The following is a 14657-nucleotide window of genomic DNA, read 5'->3' as shown; positions in this document are numbered from 1 at the left end:
ATGATCAAGAACTGATGGTACTGAAGGAAGAGGTACAAGTTGTGCTAAAGGCATTGGCGAAAAACAAGCTCCAGGATTTGAATGGAATACCAATTGAGATGTTTCAACAAATTCGTGCAGCACTGGAAGTGCTCACTTGTCTATTCCAAGAAATTTGGAAGATAGCTATCTGGTCAACTGATAGGAAGAGATCCACATTTGTACCCATTCCAAAGAAATGTGATCCAACTGAACGTGGAAATTATCGAACAATATCATTAATATCACACACAAAAAAATTTTGCTGAAGAACACTCAAAAGCAGCTGCAGTAATACATCAACAGGGAGCTGCCAGAAATTCAGGCCAGATTCAGAAGAGGACGTGGAACCAGGGGTATCGTTGCTGATGTCAGATGGATCCTGGCTGGAAGCGGAGAATACCAGAAGGATGTTTACTTGTGTTTTATTGATTATGCAAAGGCATTTGACTATGTGGACCATAACAAACTATGGGTAACACTGCGAAGAATGGGAATTCTAGAACACTTAATTGTGCTTATGAGGAACCTTTACATAGATCGAGAGGCAGTTGTTCGGACAGAACAAGGGGATACTGAGTGGTTTAAAGTCAGGAAAGGTGTATGTCAGGGTTGTTATCCTTTCACCATACCTATTCAATCTGTATGCTGAGCAAATAAGCTGAGAAGCTGGACTATATGAAGAAGAATGCAGCATCAGGATTGGAGGAAGACTCATTAACAACCTGTGTTATGCAGATGACACAACCTTGCTTGCTGAAACTGAAGAGGACCTGAAGCACTTACTGATGAAGATCAAAGACCACAGCTTTGAGTATGGATTACATCTCAACATAAAGAAAACAAAAATCCTCACGACTGAGCCAATAAGCAACATCATGATAAATGAAGAAAAGATTGAAGTTGTCAAGGATTTCATTTTACTTGAATCCACAATCAACACCCACGGAAGCAGAATTCAAGAAAGCAAAAAATGCATTGCATTGGACAAATTGGCTGCAAAAGACCTCTTTAAAGTGTTAAAAAGCAAAGACGTCATTTTAAGAACTAAGGTGCACCTGACTGAAGCCATAATGTTTTCAATCGCCTCATATGCGTGTGAAAGCTGGGCAATGAATAAGGAAGAACAAAGAAGAATCGATACCTTTGAATTATGGTGTTGGCCAAGAGTATGAAATACACCTTGGACTGCCAGAAGACTCAACAAATCTGTCTTGGGAGAAGTACAGCCAGAACGTTCATTAGAAGCAAGAATGGTGAGACTTCGTCTCATATAGCTTGGATGTGTTATCAGGAAGGACCAGTCCCTGGAGAAGGACATCATGCTTTGGTAAAGTAGAGGGTCAGTGAAAAAGAGGAAGACCCTCAATGAGATGGATTGACACACTGGCTGAAACAATGGGCTCAAGCGTAACAATGATTTTGAGGATGGCACAGGACCTGACAGGATGGTTCAGAACCTGTTTCATTTTGTTGTGCGTAGGGTCGCTATAAATGGAGCTGACTCGATAGCACCTAACAATCTAACAACAGGCATGCAGGAAGTCCAGAGTCATTGACGTTTATTTCTTACTAGGCCCAGCCAGCATAATATCATCAATGTAATGGACCAGTGTGGTGTCTTGTGGAAGGGAAAGGCAATCAATTTCCCTGGACTAAATTATGACATAGGGCTGGAGAGTTGATATACCCCTTAGGTAGGACAGTGAAGGTTTATTGCTGGTCTTCCTAGCTGAAGGCAAACTGCTTCTGGTGGTCCTTCAAAACAGGTATGGAGAAAAAGGCATTAGCCAGATCAATAGCTGCACATCAGGTACCAGGAGATGCGTTAAATCGCTTGAACAATGAAAGTACACCTGGAACAGCAGTTGTAATTTGGGTCACTACCTGGTTAGGTTTTTGATAATCCACTGTCATCCTTCAGGATCCATCTGTTTTTTTGCAGAGGCCAAATATATGAGTTGAATGGGGATGTGTTGGGAATCATCACCCCTGTATTCTTCAAGTCTTTGATGGTGGCAGTAATCTCTGCAGTCCCACCAGGAATGCAGTATTGCTTTTGGTTTATTTTCCTAGGTAGGGGTAGTCCCAATGGCTTCCACTTGGCTTTTCCTACCATAACAGCCCTTACTACACTTATCAGATATCCAGTGTGAGGGTTCTATCAGTCGCGGAGTATATCTATTCCAGTTATGCATTTTAGAACTGGAGAAACTGCAGCAGGATGGGTTCAGGGACCCACTGGATCCACTGTGAGATGAAATTGAGCTAAGACTCCATTAATAACCGACCTCCATATGCCCCCGCTCTGGTAGGCCACAATAATGTTTTGGGTCTCCTGGAATTAGTGTCAGTTCAGAGCCAGTATCCAGTAATACCCCAAAATGTGATTATTTCCTTTGCTCAGTGAACAGTCATTTTTGTAAAAGGTCACAGGTCACTTTTGGGAAGACTGGGAGAAAGGTTAACAGTATAAATTTTTGCAGTATACTTGGATCCTTCTTCAATGGGACCTGGCCTCCCCTTCATTCAAGGGGTTGTGGATCTGTAAACTGGATCAAGTCTTAGAATTGATTGAGGGGCTGGGACTCTCTGTTCCGGTGATTTGAGTTAGACTGCAGTTCACTTAACCTAGAATTCTTCCATTTGTACAGATCAAGTAAATAGTAGCTCTCCTGTCTATTTCACTCCCAGGGACACCATGACTAAGTAGCCATAAGTCCATATGAGTCAGGCCATATGGGGTGAAGGGGCTAATGGTTTTGTTGGCAGGCGTGATTAAATGGAATTTAGAGCCTCAGTGTCCCTGCTTCCTGATTATCTGCCCATATGTCCCCATACCAAATTTTAGGGTCCCATTTCTTCCCAATCAATGTCCTCACTTTAACTTCAGACACCACTTGAGGTTGGGAATTCAGTGGGCATTGTAACACAGCCACTCTAATGATAAGACTGGGTTTGGTTTTCACCAATATGAGCTTTGTTACTACAGGAAATAAGGCTTTCTTTCAGGGCACAAGTGGCAACTTTGAGGTCACTTATGTGGTGCTTGAGGTTTTTTTTTTTTTTTTTGAGGTTTGGCTCTGAAGCCCTGAACTCATCTCTTCTTTTTCACCATTTGTCCAAGGAGAGTAGGACCAACCAACAAGCTTTCTTATGCTTCTCATTCTGACAAAAGTATGAAAAAGTGTTAAACATGCAATCACCCTGAGCCTTGCCTCTCACCAATGTTTGAGATATTGGTGGTGATATTTCACATATTTCTACTGCCACTTCATGCCATGGATTAGCAGCACCATCTTTACTACTGGAAGCAGAGTCATCAATATCTTTAAGATTAACCAGACTTGAGAACCAATTTAGAGAACTCATCCTTACAGTTTTCATTCTCTAGAGCCATTCTCAGTACCAAATGTCTTAGGCTCGGTTCTCTCGAGGAGCAAAGCCAGTGAGGCATGTATATACACATGTTGTTAAGTGCCATCAAGTTGGTCCCACTCATAGTGACCCTATGTACAACAAAACGAAACACTGCCTGGTCCTGTGCAATCCTCATAATTGTTGTTATGCTTGAGCCCATTGTTTCAGCCAGTGTGTCAATCCATCTAGTTGAGGGTCTTCCTCTTTTTCACTGACCCTCGACTTTACCAAGCATGATGCCCTTCACGGATTGATCCCTCCTGGTAATATGTTCAAAATATGTAAGATGAAGTTTCACCATCCTTGCTTCTAAGGAGCAGAATCTGGCTGTACTTCTCCCAAGACAGATTTGTTAATTCTTCTGGTAGTCCAAGGTATATTCCATATTCTTGACCAACACCATATTTCAAAGGCATCAATTCTTCTTTGGCCTTCCTTATTCATTGTCCAGCTTTCACACGCATATGAGGTGACTGAAAGCACCACAGCTTTGGTCTAAAGCACCTTAGTCCTTACGTGACATCTTTGCTTTTTAACATTTTAAAGAGGTCTTTTGTAGCAGATTAGCCCAATGCAACCAGTTGTTTGATTTTGTCACTGCTACTAAAAATGAATAAAGAAGACTGAAGAGAAATCAACACTTTGAGTTGTGGTGTTGGCAAAGAAGGTTGAATACACCATGGACTGCTAAAAGAATGAAAAATCTCTCTTGGAAGAAGTACAACAAGAATGCTCCATAGAAGCGAGGATGGTGAGACTTTGTCTCACATACTTTGGACATGTTAGCAGAAGGATCAGTCCCTGAAGAAGGACATCATGCTTGGTAGAGAGCCAGCGAAAAAGAGGAAGACCCTCAACGACATGGATTGAAACAGTGGCTGCAACCATGGACTCAAGCATAACAGTGATCATAAGATTGGCACGGATCAGGCAGTGTTTCATTCTGTTGTATACAGGGTTGCTATGGGTCGGAACCAACTCGAAGGCACTTAACAACAACAACAACCAGCATAGGCGTTGATTGTGGATCCAAATAAAATTAAATCTTTGACAACTTTAATTTTTTCTCCATTTATCATGATGTTGCTTATTGGTTCAGTTGTGAGGATTTTTGTTTCCTTTATGTTGAGGTGTAATCCATACTGAAGTCTGTGGCCTTTGATCTTCATCAGTAAAAGCTTCACCTCTTCTTCAATTTCAACAAACAAGGTTGTGTCATCTGAATACTGCAGGTTGTTAATGAGTCTTCCTTCAATCCTGACGCTGCGTTCTTCTTCATATAGCCCAGCTTCTCAGCTTATTTGCTCAGCATACAGATTGAAGAAGTATGGTGAGAAGATACAACCCTTTCTTGACACACACCTTTGTTGACTTTAAACCATGCAGTATCCCCTTTTTCTTTTCAAAAGACTGCCTCTTTATCTGTGTGTGTTTTACATGAAGGTTTACAGAGCAAATTAGTTTCTCATTAAACAATTAATACACATATTGTTTTGTGACATTGGTTGCCAACTCAGCGACGTGTCAACACTCTCCCCTTCTCCACCTTGGGTTACCTATTTCCATTCGTCAGGCTTTCCTGTCACCTCCTGCCTTCCTGTCCTTGCTCCTGGGCTGGTGTGCTCATTTAGACTCATATGCGTCTCTGTGTATTATTTTTTCTTTTATGTGCAAAAGACTTCCTCTTGGTCCCTATTCCTCAGTACCATCGGTTCTTGATCATATGCTTCCTCCTGAAATGGTTGAACATGGACCAATTCTTTTTGGTACAGGGACTCTGTGTATTCCTTCCATCTTCTTTTGATGGTTCCTACGTCATTCAATACATTTCCCGTAGAATCCTTCAATATTGCAACTTAAGGCTTGAATTTTTCCTTCAATTCTTTCAGCTTGAGAAATGCTAAGCATGTTCTTCCCTTTTGGTTTTCTCTCCAGGTCTTTGCCCATGTCATTATAATACTTTCTTTTGTCTTCTCCAGGCACCCTTTGAAATTTTCTGTTCAGCTCTTTTACTTCATCATTTCTTCCAGTTGTTTTAGCTACTGGATGCTCAAGAGCAAGTTTCAGAGTCTCTTCTGACATCCATTTAGGTCTTTTCTTTCTTTCCGGTCTTTTTAATGATCTCTTGCTTTTTATATATATGATGTCCTTGATTTCATTCCACAACTTGTCTGGTCTTTGGTCATTAGTGAGCAATGCATCAAATCTACTATTGAGATGGTCTCTAAATTCAGGTGGGATATACTCAACATCATACTTTGGCTCTCGTGGACTTATTCTAATTTTCTTCAAACTTCAACTTGAACTTACATATAAGCAATTGATGGTCTGTTCCACAGTCGGCCTCTGGCCTTGTTCTAATGATTTTGAGCTTTTCCATCATCTCTTTCCAAGATTTGATTCCTGTGTATTCCATCAGGTGAGGTCCATGTGTATAGTCGCTCTTTATGTTGTTGAAAAAGGTATTTGCAACGAAGAAGTTGTTGGTCTTGCAAAATTCTATCATGCGATCTCTGGCATCATTTCTATCACCAAGGCCGCAGTTTCCAACTACCAATCCTTCTTCTTTGTTTCCAACTTTAGCATTCCAATCACCAGTAATTATCAATGTGTCTTGGTTGCATGTTTGATCAATTTCAGACTGCAGATGTTGGTAAAAATCTTCAATTTCTTCATCTTTGGCCTTAGCACTTTGAATAATAGTCGTATTAACTGGTCTTCTTTGTAGGCATATGGATGTTATCCTATCGCTGACAGTGTTGTACTTCAGGATAGATCTTGAAATGTTCTTTTTGACCATGAATGCAATGCCATTCATCTTCAAGTTATCATTCCCAGCATAGTAGACAATATGATTGTCTGATTTAAAATGACCAAATCCAGTTCATTTCAGCTCACTAATGCCTAGGATATTGATGTTTATGCATTCCATTTCATTTTTGATGATTACTGATTTTTCTAGATTCATACTTCATACATTTCAGGTTCTGATTATTAATGGATGTTTGGAGCTGTTTCTTCTCATTTGAGTCATGCTGCATTAGAAAATGAAGGTCCTGGAAAGTTCGACTCCATCCACGTCATTAAGGTTGACTCTACTTTGAAGAGGCAGCTCTTCCCCAGTCAACTTTGAGTGCCTTCCAACCTGAGAGGCTTATCTTCTGGCACCATATCAGAAAATGTTCCACTGCTATTCATAAGGTTTTCACCGGCTAATTTTTTCACATTCTTCTTCTAGTCTGTCTAGTCTGGAACCTCAACTGAAACGTATCCATCAAGAGTGGCCCTGCTTGTGTTTCAATACTGGTGACATAGCTTCCAGTATCACAGCATATGTATATATAGAGAGAGAGGGAGAGAGATACACACATATATATAGATACACATATATCTATATCTGTGTATATCATATATATGAAAAACCAAACAAACTCGTTGCCACCAAGTCGATTCTCACTCACAGCAACCTTACAGGACAGAGAAGAGCTGCTCCATAGGGTTTCTAAGGAGCGGCTGGTGGATTCGAACTGTGAATTTTTTGGTTGGCAGCCGAGCTCTAACCAATTTGCCATCAAGGCTATGTATGTCTATATCTATCTATCATCTATCTATCTGGAGAAAGAGAGAGATTTAGAGAAGGAGAGAGAGAGAGAGAATTATATCAAGGAAAAGGCTCACACAGCTATAGAGGCTGGAGAGTCCCAAGTCTGTGGGTCAGATGTCAGGCTGGAAGCTTCTCCTGACTCATGTAGCTGCAGGGCTGATGAACCCAAGATCAGCAGATCAGATGGCAGGCTTCTGGCTCACAGACTGCAGAGGCTGATGAATCCAAGATTGGCATGTAGGATTGCAGGCTGCTCGCTCACGTTCCAAGAACCAGAGGTCAGATGAAGATAAGCCAAATGCAGGATCCAGAACAGAGCAAAAGCTTTGCTGGAAAGTCCATATATATTGGATGCAGGCCACAACCCCCAAGGAAATTCCCTTTCAACTGATTGGCTGCTCAGAGCAAATCTCGTCATGGAGGTGACTGACTTATATCAGATCTCATCAGAGAGCTGATTAAATTAGTACATAACTGCCAAACCACTGAGAATCACGGCCCAGCCAAGTCAACACACAACCTTAACCACCACAGACTTCACTGAATTTATAAATTTGCTGACACCTGGATGCTACTAAAATATTTTAATCAGGGAGTAAGGCATGTCTTTCCATTTGTTCAAGTCTCATTTTGTATCTTACAGCATGTTTTATACTTTTCTTTCTGTGGGCTTGTGGCAGGTTGAATGGTAGCACCAAAAAGATATGCCCACATCCAAATCCCTGGAACCTGTGAATGTGACCTGTGCAGTGAAGGATTGCTTTTGTGTGGCCTTTCTTGCCACGGTCTTGTAACTTCCACCCACGTGACTGGGTGGGACTCTGCCAATAAGGTAATTGTGGCCCATCAAGTGGATTAGTTAGTTTTGCCATCCTGTTGGGCTTGGAATGAGCCATCCCAGAGGTGGAAATTAGTAGATTCCACCTCCACCAAGGAAGAAGGGCCAAGAGCAGAACGTGTCCTCTGAACCTGGTATACCTGTGCTGAGAAGCTCCTGAACCAGGAGACCAACAGAAAGACGGCTGTAACACTGAAGATGGCAAGAAGCAGTGAAAGAGAAACAGTGCCAGAAGGACCAGCAGAAGACGGTGTGGTGGTCTTCCTGACCCACAAAGCGAGAAAGCAGAATGCCTTTGGGCAGGAGTCTTGCTGTTGGAGTAGGGTGCCTCTGGGCCCTTGCTGGAGCTAGGTTTGCAGACCCACAGAGCTAGGGCCGAGCACCTTTAGAACAAGGCTTACTGGCAGAATGGGGTGCAGTACCTATCAGCAGAGCTAAGAGAGCTTTGTAACCCTTGCCTGAGCAGGGCAGAGGCTGCGTGGCCAGAGGGAGGCGTGCCTGTGGGTGCAGCTGAGGAAAGATTGTCATGATGGAAGAACTGTATCCTGAGTGTTCCTGAATCTGAATTGTAACCTGTTTTTACCCTAATAAACCCCATAATCATGAGGTCTGTGAGTTTGGTGTGGCCATTGCAATGAATTATCGAACCCAGCAGAGAAGTAGAGAGTGTCTTGTGGGGGGATGGCTGGTGTCTGAATTGGTAAACATGGAAGACAGAGGAGGCATGTCTGACCTTTGCCTCATGAGAATTAGCCTTGGTCTGTTGATGTTGATTCTTCGTCCCCCTTGTGAAGTTAAAGGAGGTCAGACACCGCCCCTGCCATGCTGTTTTTACAGACCTTACTTGGAAAAAGGATCTTTTCAGATGTATGAAGGTAAGGATCTTGAGATGAGAGATCACCTTGGATTCCCCAGGTAGGCCCTAAATCCAACGACTGGTGTCCTGATAAGAGACAGAAGAGAAGACACAGACACATTGAAGAGAAGGTGATGTGACTACAGGAGGCAGAGATTGGAGTGAGGCTGCCACATCCAAGGAATGTCTGGGGTCACCAGGAGCTGAAAGAGGCAAAAAAAGCGTCCTCCCCTAGAGCCTCTGGAGGGAGTACAGCCCTGAGATATCTTGATTTTGGACTTCTGGCTTTCAGAACTGTGAGAGAATGTTTGTTGTTTTTTGCTTCCATGTTTGTGGTATTTGGTTATGGCAGCCGTAGGAAATTAATACATTCTTAAGAATTCTGTTGTATGTTTGCTATTGTAAATGAGGTTTTCTCATTAATTTTATCTTCTAATTGGTTATTATTTCTATGATTCCTACTGGTTTTTCCTTTTGTTTGGTTTATTAAAGTTTATTAAGTATTTACATATAATAAAATTCACTGATTTTAAGTGTGCACTTTGATGGCATTTGGTAATTGTATACAACTGTGTAACCTGTACCAAAACCAAAACACAAAACGGTTCCCTGTGCCTTTTTGCACTTGATCCTCTCCCTCGTTCTGAGGCAACCCCTGATTACCTCTCTGTCACTACAGCTTTGCTTTTCCTAGAATTGTATATAAATGGAGCATACAGTACATAATCTTTTAACTTCTTTCACTTAGTATAACATCTTCAATATGCATCCATGTTACAGGTATTAATATTTTATTCCTTTATATTTCTGAGTTAGCATTCCATTGTATGGATATAGCACTATTTGTTTATCCACTCGCCAATCAATGGCTATTTGAGTTGCTTCCAGTGTTTGGCTATTATTAAGAATGCTGCTATGAACTGTCACATACATGTTTTTACGTGGACATATGTTTTCATTTCTCTTAGGCAAATGCCTACAAGTGGAACTGCTGGGTCATATGAAAAATGTATGTTTAACTTTATAAGGTACTGCCAGACTGTTTTCCAAAGTGGTGCTATCATTTTGACTTACCAGCAATGTATGAGAGTTCCAGTTTCTCTGCATTCTCACCAATACTTGGTATTGTAAGTCTTTTTCACTTTAGCCATTCTAATAGATGTGTTAGTGAGCTGAAATGGACTGGTATTGGACCAGTACTGGTTATTTTTAATCGGACAAGCATATGGTCTACTATGCCGGGAATGACAACTTGAAGAGGAATGGCGTTGCATTCATCATCAAAAAGAACATTTCAAAATCTATCCTGAAGTACAACGCTGTCAGTGATAGGAAACTATCCATATGCCTACAAGGAAGACCAGTTAATACCACTATTATTCAAATTTATGCACCAACTACTAAGGCCAAAGATGAAGAAATTGAAGATTTTTACCAGCTTCTGCAGCCTGATATTGATCGAACATGCAATCAGGATGCATTGATAATTACTGGTGATTGGAATGCTAAAGTTGAAAACAAAAAAGAAGGATTGGTAATTGAAAAATTTGTCCTTGGTGATAGAAACGATGCAGGAGATTGCATGATAGAATTTTGCAAGATCAACGACGTCTTCATTGCAAATACCTTTTTTCACCAACATGAATGGTGACTATCCACATGGACCTCACCAGATGGAATACACAGGAATCAGATTGACTACATCTGTGGAAAGACATGATGGAAAAGCTCAATATCATCAGTCATAACAAGGCCAGGGGATGACTGTAGAATGGACCATCAATTGCTCATATGCAAGTTCAAGTTGAAACTGAGGAAAATTCGAGTAAGTCTACAAGAGCCAAAGTACAACCCTGAGTATATTTGGAGACCATCTCAAGAATAGATTCAACATATCTAACACTAACGAAAAGATCAGAGGAGTTGCAGAATGACATCAAGGACATCATACATGAAGAAAGCAAAAGGTCATTAAAAAGACAGGAGAGAAAGAAAAGACCTAAATGGATGTCAGAAGAGACTCTGAAACTTGCTCTTGAACATCAAGTACCTAAAGCAAAAGGAAGAAATGATGAAGTATAAGAGCTGAACGGAAAATTTCAAAGGGCAGCTCAAGAAGACAAAGTAAAGTATTATAATGACATGTGCAAAGAGCTGGAGATAGAAAACCAAAAGGAAAGAACACACTGAGCATTTCTCAAGCTGAAAGAACTGAAGAAAAAATTCAAGCCTCGAGTTGCAATACCGAAGGACTCTATGGGGAAAATATTAAAAGATGCAGGAAGCATCAAAAGAAGATGAAGAGAAGACACAGAGTCATTATACCAGAAAGAATTGGTCTATGTTCAATCATTTCAGGAGGTAGCACATGATCAGTAACCGATGATACTGAAGGAAGGAGTCCAAGCTCCACTGAAGGCACTGGTGAAAAACAAGGCTCCAGGAATTGACAGAGTATCAATTGAGATGTTTCAACAAATGGATACAGTGCTGAAAGTGCTCACTCGTCTATGCCAAGAAATTTGGAAGAGAGCTACCTGGCCAATCGACTGGAAGAGATCCATATTTATGCCTATTCCCAAGAAAGGTGATCCAACTGAATGTGGAAATTATCAAACAATATCATTAATGTCACATGCAAGCAAAATTTTGCTGAAGATCGTTCACAAGTGGCTGCAGCAGTATATACACAGGGAACTGCCCGAAATTCAAGCCGGATTTAGAAGAGGACGTGGAACCAGGGATATCATTGCTGATGTCAGATGGATCCTGGCTGAAAGCAGAAATATCTGAAAAATGTTTACCTCTGTTTTATTGACTATGCTAAGACATTCGACTGTGTGGATTGTAACAAATTATATACAACATTGTGAAGAATGTGAATCCCAGAACACTTAATGGTGCTCATGAGGAATCTGTACATAGATCAAGAGGCAGTTATTCGAACAGAACAAGGGGATACTGTATGGTTCAAAGTCAAGAAAGGCGTGCATCAGGGTTGTATCCTTTCACCATACCTAATCAATCTGTATGCTGAGAAAATAATCCGAGAAGGTGGAGTGTATGAAGAAGAACGGGCATCGGGATAGGAGGAAGACTCATTAACAAACTGCATTATGTAGATGATATAACCTTGCTTGCTGAAACTGAAGAGGACTTGAAGCACTTACTGATGAAGACCAAAGACCACAGCCTTCAGTATGGATTACATCTCAACATAAAGAAAACAAAAATCCTCACAACTGGACCAATAAGCAATATCATGATAAAGGGAAAAAAGATTGAGGTTGCCGAGGAGGATTTCATTTTACCTGCATCCACAGTCAACACCCATGTAAGCAGTGGTCAAGAAATCAAAAGATGCTCACTCCAACAAGGCTGGCATTAATCCAAAAAACACAAAATAATAAATGGAGAGGTTGTGGAGAGACTGGAACACTTATACACTGCTAGTGGGAATGTAAAATGGTACAACCACTTTGGAAATTGATTTGGCGCTTCCTTAAAAAGCTAGAGATAGAACTACCATATGATCCAGCAAGCCTACTCCTTGGAATATATCCTAGAGAAATAAGAGCCATCACACGGACAGATACATGCACACCCATGTTCATTCCAGCCCTGTTTACAATAGCAAAAAGATGGAAGCAACCAAGGTGCCCATCAAAGGATGAATGGATAAATAAATTATGGTATATTCACATAATGGAATACTTTTTTTACACAACGATTAAAAACAATGACGAATCCGTGAAACATCTAATAATGTGGAGGTATCTGGAAGGCATTATGCTGAGTGAAATTAGTTGCTAAAGGACAAATATTGCATGAGACCACTATTATAAGAACGCAAGAAATAGTTTAAACACAGAAGAAAATATTCTTTGATGTTTACGAGGGTGGGGAAGGTGGGAGAGGAGTATTCACTAATCAGATAGTGGACGAGAACTGTTTTAGGTGAAGGGAAAGACAGCACAAAATACAGGGGAAGTCAGCACAACTGGACTAAACCAAAAGCAAAGAAGTTTCCCTGAATACAACCAAATGCTTCGAAAGCCAGAGTAGCAGGGATGGGGTTCTGGGGACCATGGTTTCAGGGGACATCTAGGTCAATTGGCATAACAAAATGTATTAAGAAAACGTTCTGCATTTCACTTTGGTGAGGGGCATCTGAAGTTTTAAACACTAGCACGTGGCCATCTAAGATGCATCAATTGGTCTCAACACAGCTGATGCAAAGGAGAATGAAGAATACCAAAGGCACAAGGTAAATATAAGCCCAAGAGACAGAAAGGGCCACATAAACCACAGACTACACCAGCTTGAGACAGGAAGAACTAGAGGGTGCCTAGCTACAACTGATGACTGCCCTGACAGGGAACACAGCAGAGAATCCCTGATGGAGCAGGAGAACAGTGAGATTCAGACCTCAAATTCTCATAAAAAGATCAAACTTAATGGTCTGAGACTAGAGAGACCCCGGGGCTCATGGTCCCCAGACCTTCTGTTAGCCCAAAACTGGAACCGTTCCCAAAGCCAAATCTTCAGACAGGGATTGGGCTGTACGATAAGGCAGAAACTGATACTGGTGAGGAGTGAGCTTCTTGGCTCAAGTAGACACATGAGACTATGAGGACAGCTCCTGTCTGGATGTGAGTTGAGAAGACGGGGACAGGAGCTGGCTGAATGAACACGGGGAATACAGGGTGGAGAGGAGGAATGTGTTGTCTCATTAGGTGAAGACAAGCTAGGAGTACATAGCAAGGTGTATATAAGTTTTTGTACGAGAGACTGACTTGATTTGTCAACTTTCACTTAAAGTACAATAAATAAAAAAAGAAATCAAAAGATACATTGCATTTGGCAAATCGGCTGCAAGAGATCTCTTTAAAATGTTAAAAGGCAAAGATGTCACCTTGAGGATTAAGGTGCTCCTGACCCAAGCCATGGTGTTTTCAATCACCTCATATGCATGTGAAAGCTGGACAATTAATAAGGAAGACCGAAGAATTGACACCTTTGAATTGTGGTACTGGCGAAGAATATCGAATATACCACGGACTGCCAAAAGAACAAATCTGTCTTGGAAGAAGTACAATCAGAATGCTCCTTACAAGCAAGGATGGCAAGACTGCATCTTACATACTTTGGACATGTTGTCAGGAGGAATCAGTCCCTGGAGAAGGACATTATGCTTGGTAAAGTACAGGGTCAGTGGAAAAGAAGAAAGTCCTCAATAAGAGGGATTGACACAGTGACTGGAACAATGGGCTCAAGCATAGCATTGATTGTGAGGATGGCGCAGGACCAGCCAGTGTTTCATTCTGTTGTACATGGGGTTGTTATGAGTTGGAATCAACTCGACGGCACCTAACAACAACATGGGCAAAAAATCGAATGATCGGGAAATAGCAAAAGGAAATGGCAAACAAATCAGAAAAGCGAGAAATGATTGCATAATTTGAACAATGTAATCAATGTCACTAAATGGCACATGTAGAAACTGTTGAATTGGTATATATGTTTTGCTGTGTGTATTCTCAACAACAAAATACTTGCTTCTAAGGAGAATTCAGGCTGTACTTTTTCTAAGACAAATTTGTTCTTCTGGCAGTCCATGTGTATATGCAGTATTCTTTGCCAGCACCATAATCCAAAGGCATCAACTATTTCCTGATCTTCCTTATTCATTGCCCAGCTTTTGAATGCATATGAGGTGATTGAAAATACCATGGCTTGGGTCAGGCGCACCTTAGTCCTCAAAGTGACATCTTTTCTTTTTAACACACACACATATCTCAAGGAAGTGGCGCGTAAAATTGTAGAGGCTGGAACATTCCAAGTCCATGGATCAGAATAGAACCTTCTCCTGATTTACGTAGCGGAAAGGGCTGGTAAACACAAGACTGGCAGGTCAGAGA

At 41.2% G+C, this 14657-nt stretch overlaps 1 protein-coding gene across 2 annotated transcripts in view; it reads left to right on the top strand.

Moving 5' to 3' along the window:
• The window catches only part of ALG12 (ALG12 alpha-1,6-mannosyltransferase), a 60980-nt gene that overhangs the window by 16184 nt on the left and 30139 nt on the right, over positions 1-14657 (top strand). Inside the window, exon 11 of one of the 2 annotated variants that reach the window (XM_049884713.1) lies at positions 6423-6451. The exons of the other annotated variant lie outside the window; for it this stretch is intronic. Within the exon in view, the coding sequence (XP_049740670.1) occupies positions 6423-6436 (14 nt within the window). The 3' untranslated portion in view covers positions 6437-6451. Of the gene's footprint in view, positions 1-6422; positions 6452-14657 lie in introns of those variants that run through there. 2 annotated transcript variants of the gene reach the window in all.

This window comes from Elephas maximus, chromosome 4 (assembly GCF_024166365.1).
Source record: "Elephas maximus indicus isolate mEleMax1 chromosome 4, mEleMax1 primary haplotype, whole genome shotgun sequence".
Lineage (NCBI taxonomy): Eukaryota > Metazoa > Chordata > Mammalia > Proboscidea > Elephantidae > Elephas > Elephas maximus.
The sequence above is the reverse complement of the archived record's forward strand: the minus strand, read 5'-3'. Positions and strand labels throughout refer to the sequence as shown.